This window comes from Pinus tabuliformis, chromosome 2_1 (assembly GCF_031772625.1).
Source record: "Pinus tabuliformis cultivar Carrire ecotype Pingquan chromosome 2_1, CPIR1, whole genome shotgun sequence".
Lineage (NCBI taxonomy): Eukaryota > Viridiplantae > Streptophyta > Pinopsida > Pinales > Pinaceae > Pinus > Pinus tabuliformis.
In genome coordinates, this window is record NC_142299.1 from 497,199,305 (window position 1) to 497,219,746 (window position 20,442).

General features: G+C 38.1%; 1 protein-coding gene across 1 annotated transcript in view; it reads left to right on the plus strand.

The window, feature by feature from the left end:
- The first annotated feature begins 430 nt into the window (after positions 1-430).
- The window catches only part of LOC149201108 (NAD(P)H dehydrogenase (quinone) FQR1-like), a 41,110-nt gene continuing 21,098 nt past the window's right edge, over positions 431-20,442 (plus strand). The window contains exons 1-3 of the mRNA XM_089402871.1: positions 431-854; positions 962-1,055; positions 4,018-4,280. Of these exons, the coding sequence (XP_089258997.1) occupies positions 832-854; positions 962-1,055; positions 4,018-4,280 (380 nt within the window). The 5' untranslated portion in view covers positions 431-831. The remainder of the gene's footprint in view (positions 855-961; positions 1,056-4,017; positions 4,281-20,442) is intronic.

The following is a 20,442-nucleotide window of genomic DNA, read 5'->3' on the forward strand; positions in this document are numbered from 1 at the left end:
CAATAACCTTTTCAAAATTAAAAACCAACTCTTTACCTAAAAACACCAAGTCTAGTGACTAATCACTAATAATCTCACCAATCAAATTATTCACTAATAATCTGACCAATCCAATATAATGACACTTTGAAACAAATAAAAGTTTCATACTCCAACTCAATTTTCCCATATCTCTTACCCATATTAATATAATTATTATATTATTTTAAATTTTTTAAACATAGAAAGGTGACATTGCTTTTAGCTCGTCGGTCGAGACTATTCGAAATTTCTCATAGCATTTTGGCCTTATCTAGTGCTGTACTCTATCCAACCAAAAACCGATAAGCTTGAACATGAGCCACATCACTCTGACCAATGATCATCAGCCTCAAGCGTCAGCTTGACAACACAAACAGCCAGCCATCTATAATGTGGAAGATACGAAAGGATTATGCTGACAAAGACGGTTAATAGAGACATTTCTCACAACTGGTTCAGTATCAATTACATTTCTTAATGGCTCTGCTTAATAACCCCCGAATCAACATGTCCCGCGAGTTCGAGTCTTGTTTTGGATAAATTTCGATCGTGTTGCAAATCAAAAAAGTGGGTGGTTTCTCTGAAAAAGAAACAGAATGATAGGGAGAAGGGCTTCGGTACTAAAAAGGAACCTTCAAACATCCATTTGAATGCAATTTAACAGCCAGATTAAGAGCAATTGAATTCTCTCTAGAAAATATCGTGCCCTGCGAAGCAGACACAGATAGATTTTAGCCGGGTGTTGTTATTTGGTAATTTTTATCCCTCGTGCTGGAACACCCTTCGGCGAATATAGTGTGATCAGCTACCATGGCTATTAAGCTCTATATTGTGTAAGTATTTGCTATATTCCAGGAACTGATAAAACTGAATATATCTATTTTGAGTTATTTGCTTCTTCAATTCTAAGCATAATATGTGCATTGGAATCTGCTTGCAGGTACTATTCCACATATGGGCATGTAGAAACAATGGCGCAGGAGATTTATAGAGGGGCGAACTCATTGGAGGGCGTCGAGGCCACACTTTGGCAGGTAATATATCTTGGTATGTGTTTATGATTATATGAAAACTATGCGTATCATTTTCACAATTCCGATGATTAATCAAACGCCTTCAAGGTTTCGGTGCTGTTAATGTCTATTTACAGGAAACAAGAAAAATATGAAATGAAAATTCTGTGTTTTGATGCAAGTAATCTTTTAGTTTTTTTTTAATATTTAAATATGGGAAAAGTAATTGAAAATGACAGAATTTTGCGAATGTGTTGATATGCTACTAATTCTTGTCGTTGGATCCAATGTCCATAGTCGCAATGTGGTCACCATATCGGTACATTAGTTGCCATAGGGCCACCAGATCAGTGCTTGTGCTTTAATTGCCGCATGGCCATCATATCAGTAAATTAAACCATCGATGTCTCTGGTGGGACAATTAAGTGTTGGGAACAATGGGATGCTATCCTCTCCGTCTCCGCTTTTACCAAGTCATAAATTTACTAAATCATAAATTTTAATAATAAATTTTTAATATATTTGACTTATCCGCCATTGATTGAATCAGATAGCTCTACAAAGCCGTTGATTGAATCAGATAGCTCTAGAATTGAAATTTTTGATATATTTACCTATCAGCCGTTGATTGAATCAGATAGCTCTACAATTGAACATTGACATTGATTGGTTCTTTCTATCTATGAACGGTTCTGAAACTATCCGCTGAAAGAAAGAACGTGTCGTAAAACATAACAACAGAGAAGAAACTATGTATACAGATGTTGAATGCCCAAAATAATCTGAAGAAGAAAAGAACAAAGAAATTCAAAACTAAAAACAATGACACAAACCAACCTGCAGATTGTAAGAGGAGGTCCAAAATCTGGTCTAATGTTCTTCTCAAGCTCTCTTGCAACTGTAAAATGCTTGCTTCCACTGTACAGCTTTCCAAGAGTCCAATGTTCAATCTCACTGGCACAAATTCTCTGCGTCCAAAGTGATACGGTGACAGTCACAAAATGGCAATTGCAAATGCTCTTTCCCTCTCAAAATACACTGTTCAGTAGCTCTCAGACTTCACTAGCAGTGCAAACTCATGTCAATTTCTGCGAGAGCAATGACGTCTTAGTGGATTTTATAGCATTTCCAAGGTTAGGGTTTTTAATTTATTTAATTTGGAGTATTTTTTATTTTTATTTTTTTGTTCCTTAATGTTCCCTTCTTTCTGCCTGCATTTCACAAGAATGCAAATTGTTTCTTGAAAGAACAAGAATGTTTCCAGAGAAATGCAGGCCATTTTTCATGAAATCCATTCTTTGAGAAATGAGAAATGAGCGCCAGCAAGGGCATTTCTCACAGGTTTCTCGTTTCTGATGGGTTTCACCTAGAGACTCTCCCTCAATGTCACGTTCCTGGTAGTCACGCAATGAACATATTAGGATCCCTTGTTTTATTAGTGTATAGTGCCCACCTTTAAATTGTACTTAAACAACCTCCAAATACTGGAGAACTGTTGGTCCTAACTTCTTATTTATCATTGATAAAAAAGGTGGGTCTTCAAAGGTCAATCCACTTTATGAGGCATCATTCACCTTACCTTCAAGTTCAGATAAGGTCATCACTTACCTTCGAGGTGAGGTAAGATTTTATCCCTTCCTTTATGCATACTCAGTTAAGGTTAAGAAGGGCTGGACCAGCTAAGGTCCCTGGTCTTATCCCATCCTGCATCGACATTACTTGTTAGGTTGGTCTTGACTGTTCAACATTTTGCTGGTGTTGGTTACAGCCTTATTGGGTTGGTCCTGCTGGTCAGCCTTGGAATAGAAAGGTAAAGTCTGTCCTGTGATGGTCATATGGGGTTGGTCCTGAATGAAAGTTCAATCTTGAGCTCTGATAGCACATGTGTGTGCGTGCACACACAGATATGTCAACCAAATGAATTTTGTGGTGTGATTGCTTGTTAATGAGTTCTTATAGTCTGGAATCTCTGTTATTGGATTCTCTATGACTCACTGACCTTCTTCATTAGTTGGTAGTTGTTGGGAAGAAAGGATATCACCTATATCTATAGTATACCTGTAAAGTTTGGTTGTTTGTTATTGAGTTCTATAGTCTAGAATCTCTGTTATTGGCTTTTCCCTGATTCACCGACCTTTTTGATTAGCTGGTAGTTTTGGGGAAGAAATATTATCAAGCATCTTGAAATTGGATTGTATATATTTGCAGGCATAGCATCTTTAGATGTAGCGTTTGTCCATCCCTGGTTTCATTTCTGTTCCATATTTTGCAAATTCAATTTCCCAAGTTATTTTAGGAGTGGTCCATCTTGTTGTCTTGGTCCGTAGATCTTGGGAATGGGATTTTATCCTTCTGATGGGATTGCATGGGATTCTAACTAATGATTAGACTGATATAGAAACAGTAGGATAAACTACTTTTCCTTGATGGTTCCCAGAATTCCCTCATCACGAGGCAAAAACGTAAAATCTTATCATACAAAAGAAAAGGCATCTTAACCCTTCATCAAGTTTCATATTTTTTTGGGCTGCTAAATTCCATACAAGATTAGCTCTAGGTTAGGCTATACCTTTGGCTAAGAGCTGCATCTGAGGGCTATCTATTGCATCACAGTGCTACTGGCCTCATCCACATAGAATAGTGTGTTAGCACAGGCAATGTTTTTGCTGGAGTTTGGACCTGGGTCATCATCACTGCAAGAGATCCACCTTGCCTCTATACCACAACCTAACGACCTCCTTTCAAATATAACCTTAAAGTGAAAAAAGAATTAGATTTACTACAAAAGTGAAGTTAACAAATGGATCACATTTCTTTCTTTCGTATGACAGCACTCCTGGTCTTCTTTGAACATACCTTCCAATGTTGTTGGTGTGGGGTTCTTTAACTAAAACTGCAAATAAAATGTTTAACACGTTTATATGTTGAAATTGGTAAAGCCGATAAGGGGTGGGTTTGTATGTAATGCATTTGAGAATTGCAGGTTCCTGAAACACTTCCAGACAAGGTACTTGAAAAGATGAAAGCCCCTCCTAGGAAGGAAGTGCCTATTATCACCCCTGAACAATTGGTAGAAGCAGATGGTTTCATATTTGGGTTTCCTTCACGCTTTGGAATGATGGCAGCACAATTCAAAGCTTTCTTTGATTCGGCAGATGACCTCTGGAGGACTCAGAAATTAGCTGGCAAACCTGCTGGCATATTTTGGAGCACAGGCTTTCATGGTGGAGGCCAAGAAAATACTGCGTAAGTTCAATGTCTTTTACATCCCCAGAATATGTTCTTGATTAATTAGAAGCTTTTTTCCATCGCACTCGTCAAGAATCATTGCTTATGAGGGAAATAATAGCTTGCATCATTCATCTTTTGGTGCTATTAGCCTATTTCTATTCACTAGCAGTTGCTTTTCTAATAAGTGGGCTATGTAAATTTATAGGATACTATTATATCTAATGAATAAGCGTTATGACAAAGCATTACAATAATATTTTGCCTGGATTATTTTGTGCACTTTGTTTGTGTAACTGTATAGGAGAGCTCCTGAAATATGCTGGAAGCTTATTTCCAATTCTGTTATACAGAAGTATTTGCTGAAACATTGGAAAGGAAAAACCAAGGTTAATATGCGACAACTGTTATCATTATGTATAGAGGTTTCTATTTTTCGCAAAAGTAATAATTTTAGCATTTGGTTTTTCATCTTATTAACATAAGAAAAATTGTGAAACAAGGAATGGAATTCCTACACACGGTTGAGAATCTGTGCAATAGTTTGAGTGTTTTTTAGTTAAAATGATTCTTTGGCTATGCCTTGCAACAGCTCTTATTTGCAATCTTTGGAAAGGAGCTTGGGGGAGTAGAAACTCCTAAGGGGATTAATGTCAGAATCTCTTTGTGGTGGTTTCTTGCAAATTCATCAGAAGGAAAGATGGGCAAAGATATGAATACGATCATTCTGTTCCAACTGAGTTTTTCTAACCAAGAAAATGGGAAAAAGAAGGAATGTAAGAAATTAAAAAATTCCTTGTGGAGGTGGGGGAGAGTTTTAGTGAGTGTTATCTTAACTGACTAATTCAAACTGATTCAACTGTCTTGAACCCTTCTTTTTGCCAAACTGGTCTGAATCTGTAGCTGACTGCTGACTTCATCTGACATGGTGGTGTCAGCAGTGACTCACCCAAGTCTGCCAAGCTGACTGAACCAACCACATTAATCCTAAAAAAGAGAAAAGGCCCACCCCAAAAGTAAATTAATCCCCTTTGATGGACTGCCTTTGACCTAGTTACTCTTGGAAATGGATTCTCCAAAGAATCTCTCTCTCTCTCTCTCTGTAATAACAAAATTTAATTTTGCAAATTTGAATGAATAGTCCAAAACTTCATTTCACTTGGAAGATGAAATGAACCATTATGATGGTTGGCTTTCCAAGGTAGCCCATTAAATATCAAAGATTTTGGGGAAGAAGATCATTCAATGAAGAACATAGCTGGAAAGGAAATGGAGAGGCAAAAGATGGACTCGGAAGAAGAAGCTTGTTCGAAGATCGAAGGCTGTCTCTGAGCCAAAACTATTTGCAATCTTGATAGTGAATAAAAATGCATTAAATCTCTGCTTGAGAATGCAGCTCACATTTGTCACCATTTCTGAAGCCTAGTAAAATTCCCCCTAAATGCTGGTTTTCCCATTTGGGTTTCCAGCGTAAAATCTTTGTTGCTATGGTGAGATTGAGTTTAATCTTGTTTAAACTTTGGGCACTATGTAAACTACAAGAAGTACCTAGAATTGCCTTGACTGTACCCCAATTTGTTCCATGGCATAAGATTAAATGTATCGGCATTCTCTTCAATTTGTTTTGACTTCCATCATTTAAAGAAATCAAGTGATTGCTTTGCTGTGTGTTACAAGAAAACCTAATACCCACAGTGTAAAGTCCTAAGCACCATAGTACTAGCTTTGTGTAACTTAGGATGGCTACCCATTGTCACCTCAGTAGCCCTTCCTCTCTCTTTAGGTTGGTTCTTCTCCAATGCAAGGGGATTATCCATAAGTAAGATTGCTAAGGCTTTGGTGTGGAGGCTCTAGGTGATGTTTGAAGACTAGCCTTAACAAAACAAAGGTTTTAGTGTAGATGGAAGAATGAATTGTGTGAGAGAAAAAAGGTGATGGAAAACCTCCCTACTAAATCTTGGGTGAAATGGAGTCAAAGAAGATCACTATAAAGAGGGATCTTTTGTTAATAATTAAGGAGAGGGCTACAAATAACATGCAATGATCAGCCTTAGGAGTGCTGGAAATAACAATAGAACTTACTCTTGGAGAGCTCTATTGGTGCTACTCTTGGACAAGTTTGTCAAGGTGATGCCCTATAATGATATATTAATTACAACAACTTGTTTCATAAATGAAGAATTAATATATGCAGAAATATAACAGCAAAAGAAAATAAAAGGAAGAACCTCCTCATAGTACTCCTATCCTAATAACAAATGCTCCATTACAAGGTCTACATAACAACCAGGTTGATTGACCTTCTCCCTGGAAACAGTGCCAAACAATGTTACCAATCAAGTAAGTAGAGTTGTAAATCTCCATGCAACTTGTTATGATTAGCACACATAGGATAAGGGCCCACTGTCATTTTGGTCCAAATCTCCACCCTTTTAGCCCAGTTTCCCCTAGAAGGGCTATGGAAGGATTTCTGTTGAGTACCTCAACCAACCAAGTGAAGACTAGTGCCTTAGATGGGGTCAAGGGATGAGGTGGAGGAGTTAATTCTTTGCTGTCCTACTGGTTTCTGTGTACAAGTTTGCCATAAAAATTCACAACCAGCAAGATGAAACACTTAAATGCACAAGATATATCATTTAAGTGGTCAAAATAAGTGTACAAAATATATCAGCTCCTGGGAGGTAGCTCAATTGGCGATGGCCTTGCTATGATTTTTTTATGTAAACTATGAGATCTGAGGTTTTTTGATGATTTTATAGATGATTCTAAATGCCTTTCTATGGATTAGTTTGTTTGTGTGGTTCTTGGTCTTCCACACTATGATATTTGTCCTTATGGGAAATACTATAGGTAGCACATTTCAGTGAATCACTTCATGGATTTTGTTCTCCTCCATCGTGTTTTTGATCTCTCATGGATGCTCTATCATTGGCAGTGCCAATTTCATCAATAGATTGCACTATTTGTAACAGCGCCGAAATAAAAACATGTAATTAATTAGATTAATCATGCGATTTATAATCAACACGCAATTTATCAACTAATTAACATCAAATTTCAAAAATATGAGTAGAGACAACTTACCTGTGGTGATGATGTTTCTCACTTGTGATTTCAGGGTTGAACGCTAGTTGAATTTTGCTAACTGCAACAAAGTGTTGGGGACAACTCTCCACCCAACCGTAGGCTCAATTGCACAAAATCTTGCTACAACTGGCCACCCCCGAGCTCTCAATCAATGTACTGCCAGGGAATCCTTTGTCTCACAACCCTATTCTCCCAAGAGAATGGATGATAGAATCATGGAATGATGGAATGCCTCTCATCTTCCTCACCATCTATTATAATAGAGCAAACATTGGAAGGGGAACTACATGCACACACTCCATGTGTCAACATGCAACTTTACTGCTTTCTTGTTTTATTTATTTTGTTTTTACTTTTTGATAGCTTTACTGATTTTTACTGCTTTTCTGTTTATTTTTATTTATATTTATTTAGAGCTTTAGTATTGTTATTTATTATTTATTTACTATTACTATTTATTATTTATTGTTTATTATTTATTTTCTTGTATTTTAATATTATATTATTTTATTTATTATTATTATTATTATTATTTATTATTATTTATTATTAAGGGACATGAGGTTTCGTGATATAATGGTAGGAGGATAATGATGCACATGTGGTTCTTATAGTGATGATATATCCTTATGATGATGATGATATGCATAGGCATTATGATGTTATGTCGAGGTATATTGACATATTCATTTACTACGTGATGATAGGTATTTAATGTTGAATACTCATGATGGATATGATATGCATAACGTGGCATAGGAATTATGATGCTATAATATGAGGTTTATTGACATGTGGTTCATTTATTATGTGAAGTCATGATATGTCTTTGATGCAAATATGTTGATGTTCTAACTTATGATGGTATTTCATGAGGTGAAGCATGTTATAGTTGCGTACAAATTTATGACATGCATGAGCATGCAGTTCGTTATTATTCATAATGTTGCGATTAACAATGATGAATGTTCTCATGATGACATGAAAGACTTGGCATGTGGATTATTTTCTATGATACTATGATGGTATAGCTAATGCATTGGTTGCATGTTGAGGTGTGATGATTGACAGGACTCCACAAATGGGCCGAGAGGGCTGGTTTATTTGATGATCTTGTGTGAGCCCATACGCACGAGGGAGAATAAGTAACACCACATGGGCTGGGGACAAACTCAATCAACACTACATATGCCAGTGGTTCCTTTGTCTTGTGTAGCTCTTGATGGATAGCTCTTGAAGGGCTATGGGACCATCTTGAGGAGGCCAAGTGCCTGATGTTCTAGGCTAGGTGCCTGTTATTGGATTGGGATGCCGAAGTTTGGTGGGGGTTTAAGGACTTCGATGCTTGGGGTTGTGGGCCAGCCTTGCGAGATGCCCAGAGTCATTGAGTACCGTACCGGATGCCTGCCTTGGGGCAGATGAGGTCCCTTGGGGCAGATGAGGTCTGAGTCAGGTGCGAGCCTTGGGGCCAGCTTTGGACTAGGATACAGACCGAGGAGGCTTATGCTTGGTTCCGAAAGTGGGAAAAAGGACAGAGATTCCTTGAGATTTCCCGGGTGTGGTGAAACTTTAGATGCTTGCTGGTTATATGAGTTCGGCAGAGGGTGTCGGCGAACATGAAGTAATAAATAACAAAATAAAATGTTAAATAATTCAACTTAACTTTGGGACGAAGTTCCTTAAAGTGGGGGAGTATGTAATGTCCCTTAATAATAAATAATAAAAATAATAAATAATAAATAATATAATATTAAAATACAAGAAAATAAATAATAAACAATAAATAAAAAATAGTAATAGTAAATAAATAATAAATAATAATAAAATAATAAATAACAATACTAAAGTTCTAAATAAATATAAATAAAAATAAATAGAAAAGCAGTAAAAATCAGTAAAGCTATCAAAAAGTAAAAACAAAAGAAATAAAACAAGAAAGCAGTAAAGTTGCATGTTGACACATGGAGAGTGTGCATGTGGTTCCCTTCCAATGTTTGCTCTATTTAATAGATGGTGAGGAAGATGAGAGGCATTCCATCATTCCATGATTCCATCGTCCATTCTCTTGGGAGAATAGTGTTGTGAGACAAAGGATTCCCTAGCAATAGTACGTTGATTGAGGGCTTGGGGGTGGCCAGTTATAGCAAGATTTTGTGCAATTGAGCTTATGGTTGGGTGGAGAGTCGTCCCCAAGACTTTGTTGCAGTTAGCAGAATTCAACTAGCGTTCAACCCTGAAATCACAAGTGAGAAACATCATTGCCACAGGTAAGTTGTCTCTGCTCATATTTTTGAAATTTGATGTTAATTAGTTGATAAATTGCGTGTTGATTATAAATCACATGTGTAATCTAATTAATTACATGTTTTTATTTCGGGGTTGTTACACTATTGTTTGCTCCTTCAATTGAACAACATACTTTAGTGGCTTTTTCTTATAAACTTAAGCCAAAGGCCACCTTTGTCAAGTTGTCCATGTTGGTATTGGTCTTATGGTGTTTTGGGGAAGTTCTATCTTTAGATGGGCCACATTTAACATTAAGTGGGGAAGGTATGATCTAATGCTTCCTCTTCTTGGCCTCCTACCCATGCATAGAGCCGACGAAATGTGTATTCATAAACTCTGTAACTTGATTTTGGCTACAATGGACCATGATTTTTGAGTTGGTTTTGTGAAAATTCCTAAACCCAGAATCCCTACTACAGTAAATTGATGTTACTTCTCCTACTTGTTTAATCCATGCAAGTTATTTACGGTGTTCTACTGCAAATATCGAAGTAAATACAACTGCAGCCTTCACTTAATTAAATTATATGCGGAAACAAGAAATTGAATAGGAAAGAGATACAACACACATCTACATAGTTATTTTTGGACAAATGTCCTCGAAAAAACCTAGTGTGGGAAAACCGGTGCAACAACTCTGAGGGTTTTATTATTATGCAGTAGTAATTTCTAAATACAACTTCTGGATGCCTTCCCGGAAATCCAGTTACAGAGAATATCACTGACAGAGAGATTTGTGAGATTACCTCACACTATCACTGGAAGTCCTCGCTGATCCAACCCTTGAATGAATAGCCCTTGGCTGCCTCTACGCAGTGTCTGCGTTAGCCCAACGTCACATTGTCTAGGACCTGCGTCACTCTTCCCGGCTGATCAATTTTCCTCTGAGATTCAGACTTCTGCTCTCCCGGTCTCACACCTCGGCTTCCAGCTACAGAAATTGAACCTTCTAGCGAATTTCGGACTCCCTCAAGGCTTCCACGCTGCCTCTGCGTTAGTCTACGCTGCCTATGCGTGGCCCTGCGTAGCTTTGCGTCAGCCTCTTCTAGCTCAACATCGCCTCTCTCGGATCTCTCTTTGCCTCCTCTGCTGAGTATTCTCGGATCAGGAGAAATCTCCAACCGAAACTATCCTTGCCCCTCACTGCAAAAGCTCACTTTGAATTTCTCACCGGTAGCTGCTCTGCTTCAGAAATTCGATCTTCTGAACTCTCTCTTTGTGTGTTCTCCAAGTGCCCATGAAGCCTTCTCTTATAATTCTCTCATTGATCAATCAATGGCCCAGATTAGATTCTAATCAATGGATAGGATCATATTGACTTATCTCTATCTTCTTCTAGAATTTCACTCACAGTTTAGATTAACACCCTTTAATTATTTTAATTTCCTAAGTTTAGACTTAGGGTCCCATTAAAAATAATTAATTATTTTAATAAAACTGTCTCCGAGTGGTATTTCCTAAAACGATTTCTGGGTATTGGAGAATGCATGTGTCTAAGCTTGGAACACACGAATTTAGCTATTGATAGCCATGATAAATATTTTATTAATAAATGAATAGATGATGTTTACATTTTGTGAGAGGCCCTGGCTATATACTGCCTTGGGTGCCTCTTGGTGAACGGACCCTTTGCCTAATAAACTATAAACTAACTAATTTTTTTATATAACATTGCCTTCCTCTCAAAAGAATGCTTTGCCCTCAAAGCATACGTAACGATGGATGTTGTTGACGAAATGCTTCAGTCTCCCAAGAAGCTTCTTCTTTTGGTAAGTCCTTCCACTTGATCAAGTATTCCTTGATTGCACGAGATCGAAGCTTCCTTTCTCTGGTAGATAAGATACCTTCTGGTTCTAGAATGGTCCTTCCTTCATCGTCTAGGGATGGAAGCATCGTTTGCTCTAATTGATGGTCGCCCAATGCCCTTTTAAGGTAGGAGAAATGGAAGACGTTGTGAACACGACTTTTTTCTGGAAGGCTTAAGCTATATGCAACTTGGATGATCTTTTTATTGATCTGATATGGTCCATAGAACTTCGGTGCCAATTTATTTTTTCCTTTTTGTTTCAAGGACAACTGTTTGTATGGCTGGAGCTTGAAAAATACCCATTCTCCGACTTCAAATTCTCTTTCGGTTTTGTTTCGGTCCGCTTGTTGCTTCATACGGTTCCTTGCATTATTCAAGTTTTCTTTTAGGGTTTGGATGATTTTTTGGGTTTCTTCTAGTTGGTTTTTAACAGCAGGTAGATTTGTTTGGACGGTAGCTAGATCCTTCCATTTTGGGGGTTCATATCCATACAAAGCTTGGAATGGCGTCATTTTTGCTGATGTATGATAAGTAGAATTATACCACCACTCAGCGAGATGCAACCATTGAGCCCACTTATTTTGTTTTTCTGTAGCGTAACAACGTAGGTAGGCTTCCAAACATTTATTGACAACCTCTGTTTGTCCATCTGTTTGAGGGTGATAAGCAGAACTCATATTTAGGTAGGTTCCTATGTGGTTGAACAATTCCTTCCAGAAATTACCCTTGAATTTGGCATCTCTATCACTCACAATGACTTTCGGAAAACCATGTAATTTATATATATTTTTGCAAAATATTTCAGCGATTTGTTTAGTTGAGTCTGATTTCTTTATTGCCATAAAGTGAGCATATTTGGTGAGTTTGTTGACCACTATGAAAATCTTGTCCTTGCCTTCAGATACAGGTAATCCCTCAATAAAGTCCATTGATATTTCTTCCCATTTCTGATTCGGAATGTTTAAGGGGTGAAGTAATCCAGGTGTCATAATATTTTCACTTTTATTTCTTTGACATGTGTCACATTCTGCTACATACTTCTGAATATCACGACTCATCCCCTTCCAAAAGAATGATTGACGTGCATTGTAGTAAGTTTTAAAGAATCCTATATGTCTGGCTAACAGTGAATCACGTGACTCCTTGAGTATCTTGGATTTAAACTTGGAGTTTGCATTCAGATAGATTCTTCCTTTGTACCATAGAATATCATTCTTCCATTCAAATTTTGAGTTGTTTGGAAGGTTATTGATTATCGCAGTTATTTTTGGATCCTTGGCATACTCACTTCGAATCTCATTAAGCCATTCAGGAACAACAACCGAGATTGCAAGTAGTGTTGGTTCTTCGTCTTTCCTAGACAGGGCATCCGCTACTACATTGACTTTTCCCCTTTTATGTAGTATCTACATGTCAAAGGTGACAATTTTTTCAATCCATTTTTGTTGTTCTTCGGAAAGTGTTTTTTGTTGAAGGAGGTGTTGGAGACTGTTATGGTCTATTCGAATGGAGAACTTACTTCCCAAAAGATATTGTCTCCACTTAGCTAGTGCGTGCATAATAGCGAGCATTTCCTTGTTGTATGTGGACTTGAGACGTTCTCTTTTATTGAGCTTCTTGCTTTCAAAAGCTATTGGATGCCCTTCTTGCATTAACACTGTGCCTATATCGAATCCGGAAGCATCACACTCGATGATAAATGGTTTAGAGAAATCTGGAGTTGCCAATACTGGGGCATTAGACATAACTTCCTTTAGTTCTTCAAAACACCTTCCTGCTTCTTCATCCCATTGAAATGAATTCTTCTTTAAAAGGTTTGTCAGAGGTGCAGTTATATGTGCATAGTTTTTAATAAATCTTCGGTAATATCCAGCCAATCCTAAGAACCCTCTTAGCTTGGATACATTAACCGGTTTGGTCCATTCCTTTATAGATTTTATTTTATTAGGGTCCACTTTTATGCCTTCATGGGATATAATGTGTTCGAGGTATTCTACTTCTTCCTTTCCAAAGGTGCATTTGGATTTTTTTGCGTAGAACTGATGCTCTTTCAGTAGTGTAAGAACTTTATCAAGATGTTGTAAGTGCTTCTTTCAAGTTTTAATGTAAATTAAAATATCATCAAAGAATACTAATACAAACTTCCTAATATATGGATGAAATAATTCGTTCATAGTGGCTTGGAACGTTGTTGGTGCATTGGTTAACCCAAATGGCATTACTTTAAATTCATAGTGACCTTCGTGTGTTCGGAATGCCGTTTTTGGTATGTCTTCCAACCTGATTCTGATTTGGTAATAGCCTGACCTTAAGTCCAATTTTGAGAAGTATTTTGCGCCATGTAGTTCATCCAACATTTCATCGATAAAGGGAATTGGGAATTTGTTTTTAATCGTTATTTTGTTTAATCCTCTATAGTCAATGCATAGCTGGAATGAACCACCCTTCTTCCTTATCAGTACCACTGGAGCAACATATAGACTTTTACTTTTCGAGATGATCCCACACTTTAAAAGGTCTTGGATTAATCTCTCAATTTCCGTCTTTTGGTGATGTGGATATCGATACGGCTTGATGTTGACGGGGTCTGACCCTGCTTTGACTTCTATTGTATGCTCAATTTCCTTGTTAGGAGGCATTTTCATAGGCAGGTCTTGAAATACCTTTTCATGCTTCTGAATTAGATCTTGTACCTCTGGTGACTCTTCACTGATCATATTTGCAGATAACATTTCTAATTGGTGACATTGTACTACATAAGCTGGTGCTCCTTTTCGAATCATCTTCATCATCTGAGATGATGATACGATTTGATTCTCTGGTGCTTGGAATCCGTATAATTTGTACCTCTGCCCTCCCCAATTAAATCTTATGAACTGTACTTGATGGTTGGCAGCGTAAGTGCCTAGAGTTCGTAGCCATTGGATCCCTAAGACCACATCTACTCCTAATGGTACAATGAAGAACGGGGATTCTAAATTAAAGTCTTGTATCTGCAATTTAACCTTATGGAATTTCCCTACCTTTTCAATCTTCTTACCGTCAGCTACCATCACCTTCATGTTCGGTAAGGGAAATGAGAAAATATTGAGTCTCTTTGCCACAGTTGCATCTAAAAAATTATGGGTGCTACCAGAGTCGATGAGAACCACTACGTTGTTCTTCTTTATATGTCCTTTCAATTTTAGAGTCTGAGGTTGTGATATACCTATCATAGCTGATAGTGACACTTGTGGAATACTTCCGTCATCTAATTCTGGAGAGAATTCTGGGGCATCTTCTGTTTCTTCTATGTCGGAATCATCACTGTTTGAATCATTAGTTGCTTCATAGTTATATAGGTTCTTTGATTCTTTTCCTTTAGCACACCTATGTTTAGGGTCCCACTTCTCGCCACAGCATTTGCATTTGCCTTCTTTTATCCTTTGTATTTCCACATTAGATTTTTCGCCTTCACGATGATGTGGTGGAACATATCTTGTATTATTCATATCCACAGACTGGGGCATTCTTCGTCTCAAATATACTTTTTCTGGTTTTGACCACAGTATCTGTTCAAATTTCTTTTCAGCAGGTTTTGCTTTTCGTCTTGCTATTTCTATTAACGTAATGTCATGAAGCTCAAGTTCGACTTGTAGATGAGTTTTAAGCCCAGAGATGTATGATTAAATTAGGCGAGATTCTGATAACCCAGGTACTCGTGTTGCTAAGGTCTCCTATTCTCGAGTGTACTCATCCACACTTCCTTTTTGTTGTAATCTGATGAGTGTTGAAAAGAACTCTTCTTCCTTTACACCTTGGAATCTTTTAAAGAATGAATCCTTAAATTTTCTCCAACTGATGACGATTGCCGTCTTCTTCCCCCACATATACCAATTATATGCTTCTCCTTCCATTTTCATGGAAGCGTGCCTAATCTTTTCGTCATCATTGTCGATGTCGTAAATATCAAAGTATCCTTCTGCTTTATTCAACCACGCAACACTGCATTTTTCGTTCCCATCGAATTTGGGCATCTCGATTTTTGCCTTTCGCTGATACGTTGCTAATGGTGGAGCGAAAAGAGGGTGTTGATTGGTGAATGTATCCCAGAGTTGCTTATTTGAGAAAGTCGCGTTATTATTTCCTTGATGGTGCGTGGATGATTTTTTTGGAGATTCCGCTTTTTCATGAGAATCTGCTGAATTTGTTGAATCTGATGAATTGTGCGGTTGATTACCTCCATCATCTTGGAGTAGTTGTTCGGGTGTAACCTTCGGCCTTCCACACAAAGTGTTCAACAATGCTATTGTCTGATTATGATTCATTTCGGATTGGATCTGGTTCTGCCCGAGCTGTAGTTCTATCCGATTTGACGTATCCTGAAGCTTCTTGATATCGTCAGAATGCTCGATAACCTTACTCTCGAGATCGACTAATTTTTTGTTGAAATCATCGGAGTGGCTAGTAATCCTATTCTCCAAATCAATCAATTTTTTGCTGAAATCGGCCATTGACATCGACGACATTGAACGAGTTTGTGGGGGTGTATATTTGTCTGCCAAGTTAATTTTTTTTTTTAATAATTAAATTAAATTAATTAATTTAATTATATGACATAGGTTTTTTTTTAATATAAAATATATAATGAATTAATAGTTCGAATTAATATGAGGACTTAATAATTCAAATTAGCAGAATGAATTAATAATTCAATTAATTCAAATTGTTGACCCGTGACTTCGAGAGGTTGACTTGTGGATGTGTCGATTGGGAAACGGGGCCGACGGCTAGACAAGATGTTCACGATGCCTATGGAGTGCTGTAGTTGGCATGGAATTCTCGCTGGACAGTAGCTCGATGGCGGCTGTCGACGTTAGGACAGGGACAAGTTGAATGGATGGGTGGCGGAACACTTCGGGGTGAAGGGTCGTGGTTTAGCGAACAATATACAGGGACAACGACAGTGAAGGTGTGAAAGCGTTGTACGGACAACAAGAAGCCAACAATCGACTTGCTATGATACCAGATGGAACACACGAGTTTAGCTATTGACAATCATGATAAATATTTTATTAATAAATGAATAGATGATGTTTACATTTTGTGAGAGGCCTTGGCTATATACTGGCTTGGGTGCCTCTAGGTCCTTTATCTAATAAACTATAAACTAACTATTTTTTTATATAACAAAGCCTCCCTACAAAATTGGAGACTTAGAGCACATCCGATGCTACCAGAAATCAACACTCCCTCTTAGCGAGGAATGTGCTCTAGCAATGCAACCTACTGAAGCATCACTCTGTTCTGTAACATCTCCTTTTGCACTACTGATGTCTGACATCCTGTCCACCAACTACTACGCAAATGCTGCATCTGTACTGCTGCTAACTCTGCCACTATCAACACTGCATCTGTACTGCAACTCCCTCTCAATTCTGCATCCGTGTTGCTGCTGCCACTGCCACTGCCAACTGCATTTGCACTGCAACCTTCTCCAACTACTATTGCTACTGCATCAACAACAAAAAATCATCCCAAATTACTGAACTGGTGTTCAGTATGATGTATCTCGTTGGTAGAGTTTGACTGCTGTTGGTCTCTATGCTGACCCTCTAAAGCCTCTGCGCTGCTGCTGACCTCTGTTTTGTGCCATCTGCACTACTGCCAACTTTGCTCTGCACTGCTCAGTCTCTGGCGCTACTAGACTCTACAACTGTCACTTTGGCACTCCTCTGCACCAACTGACATTGGTCCATCCCGCTACAACTGATCTAGGCTTGCGTAGCAAGGTATTGATCCTAGAGGTGGCCTCCTCAAGGATCCTGCCCATCTGCAGTCCTTTCGAACTACAACTCTAAATAAACCCACATCCCTCTTGGAGGTATCTCAGCTGTCATGACAAACTCATCCTCCTCGATCTTCGCGGTTGCAACTTTCGGATCACGCTTCTTATCTTTGTCCTTCTTTCTGAGAGCACACTGTGTTGTGTAGTGAACAAATTCACCACACTTGAAGCATTTGATCTTCGAAACGTCTTTCTTCTTCTTCCGTTCCTCCTGCTGCCCCTTGGATGCGAGGGCTGCATCCTCTTCCTCCTCCTTGGGCTTCGATCCACTGCTGCTGCTTTCGTCAAGTTTACACTTAACCAAGTCCCTCCTCAGCTCCTCTTGCTTAAGAGCTACCCACATCTCATCCCAATTTGGCATAGTCGCCTTGACCAGGATGCTCTGGACAAAGACTTGCCACTCCTTAGACACTGAATTTAGGGCCAGTCTTACCATCTCGGAACCTTGAGGTGTTGACCCCACAGCTGCCAATTTATCTCGGGTCTCCTAAAGTTTCGTGAGGAATGGATCAATGCGTTCTCCTTTCTACATTTGCGTAGCTCTCATCTTCTGCTCCAAGTACATCTTCCGTTGCTCGGAAGATCCTTGATACAATGTCGACAATGCATCACACATCTCCTTGGCAATGTTTCTGCCAGCTTTGTGATAGACTGTTAGGATATTCCGACACAGGAAATACTTAAGTATAACTTGGTCTAGTGTAGAGTTAGGTAAAGTGTGTTTCTTTAGTATGTACTTTTGTAACTTACAATCCGACGGTCACGATATGTAGTGATCCGATGGTTCATTCTCTCTTTGGTATTACCGACACTTGATCTGTGGCTACACCTGATTGGTCCATGATCTCTATTTAAAGAGCGTGGAGGGTCATTTGTAGGGTAATCGTTCATGAGAGAAGCTTATGTAAATTTTCATTCTTTTATTAATAAATTGCCTGAAGTGGCTGCGTTGGTTTAGGCCGTGGATTGTTTCCCTCTTTGAGGGTTTTAACCACGTCAAGAATACTGGTTTACTGATCTGTGATCTGTTTGTGAGCGGTGTCCTTTGATGTTTTGTTTGAGGAACTCACCCTGTAAATTCTTACATGGTATCAGAGCTATTTGAGGGCCGCATTCGTTGGTGATCCAAATCTGAAATTGGTAGAACTGCAACCGACTGTTGTTTCCTAGATTTACTGTTTCTGACTGCTTTCGGGCCTAGAGGACTGCTCTATTGTGTTAGGAGTATCTGTTCCAGTGAGGAACCCCTTTCATTTCACGCGAAAAGGTTTCCGGTAGCCCTAGCAACGTCATTTTTAAGATCTGGAGGTATACAGTGTTTATTTGCAGTTTTTAGTTATTTTCTCTCTGTTTATTTCAGTTTATTTATCTCTTTGTTTTTTTTACTGGATCTATACCTTTCATTTCTGCGTATGCTCTTTGCCCCGCGACTCTGTGCGATCTGGGCAAATCAGAAACAGAAAGGAAATATTTTTTCTCATGCGTATGCTCTTTTCCGCCGCGCCTTAGTGTGATCTCGGAAAATCAGAAACATTGAGGAAAATTTTTAGTTTCTGGGTAAAGCTAACTTCAAACCATAAGGTTTGTTTTTTTTGTATGTCGTGTTGGGTTTTGTGGTTTTTGTTTTGTAGGCAAAAAAGAGCTTTCTCAAGTAAGCATGCACCCCAAAGCTTCAGTGACTAAAAAAAAAAAACCCCTTTCCTCTTTTCCAAAAATTACTAACCTTTTAAACTAGCTCACTTGGTCCAAAGTTACTTTATGAGAATAGAGGTCTTGGGTTCAAGTCTTTCTTTTTGTTGAGTTACTTTTTCAAAAAGCACATGTAGCTTATGTTTTAAAGTTACTTTATGTAAAAGTGTTCTCACCCATTATAAAAAATGAGTCACTTATAATTCTAAAGTCTCTTTATTTTTTATTTAAGTTACAATTTCGTGGATAGCTCATAAAGTACCATTGTAAAAGTGACTTTCACTTATTTATAAAAGTGAGTCACATAATTTTTTTTAAAAGTAAGCTAATTAGATTTATGTTTGGAAAGCGGGGGGGGGGAGGGATTTTTTCTTAAATATAACATTACCATTCATTTCCTCACATTCACGCACTTCGTCGACATCTTCAACAACTTTTCTTCAAAAAGCCATAACTTCTTCATCCGGAAGCCATTTTTAGAGCCGTTTTTTTGAATCAGCATAAGTTTTCAAAATCTTTCCATTGGAACACTTAGTTTTAGCATCTACAGCTTTAGTTTCTATTAAAATGGAAAGTCCATGCCAAGTTATTCTTGACAGCACCAACTACTTCTAATGGTGGTCCTACATTGTGGATTTACTTAGAAATAAAGGTCTTTACAGAATAGCCTCAGGCTAAGAAACCAAACCTCAAGATGAAGATAAGGTAGCCAAATGGGAAAATAGGCAAGATCAAGCATGTGGGTTGATAAGGATGTTTATTTCTCCAAACCTTAGATTCCATATCGCAGAACTTGATACTCCTAATGAAGCAATGAAACAACTCACTAAAGTTTTTGGAATTAAAAATGAAATTAGAGCCCATCAACTTGAAAATGAGTTGCTTACATTGGACTCCAGTGATTTTTCTTCCATTGAAGATTTTTTGTCCAAGTTCTTGACCCTTAGACTTCTCTTGGAAGGCGTTAAGGTTAAGAAAGAAGATGGTAGCCTTATCTATTCCATTCTTACTAAGTTGGGACCAGCATACTTTGTGTTTGTTTCCACCTTCCATTCTACTAGAGAAGCCTTTATTTCTCAGGGACAAGACTACAAGTCCCCCTCTTTTGATGCCTTTTATGATTCTTTAATAAGAGAACAAGAAAAGCTCTTATATCTTGGTCTTTTTAATATTGGAAACTCTTTTAAGAAATCCTTAGCCGCCCAACATCAACCAAATTCAAAGAAACATAAGAAGCAGTATCCTAAAAAGAATGGTCCTAAACCAAACAAGGGTCTTAAGCAATTTTAGCCTCAAAATGAAAAATCATTTCAACAAAATGATAAGGCAAATAAAAACAAAGGGAAGATTGATAGACATTGCCACTTTTGTAATCGAGATGGCCACTTAGAATCCAAATGCTTTAAAAAGATGGAAGCCTTGGGAGCAGCAATGAAGAAGCATAACATCCATTTTGAGCACTCTTCAACTTCAACTTCATCTTC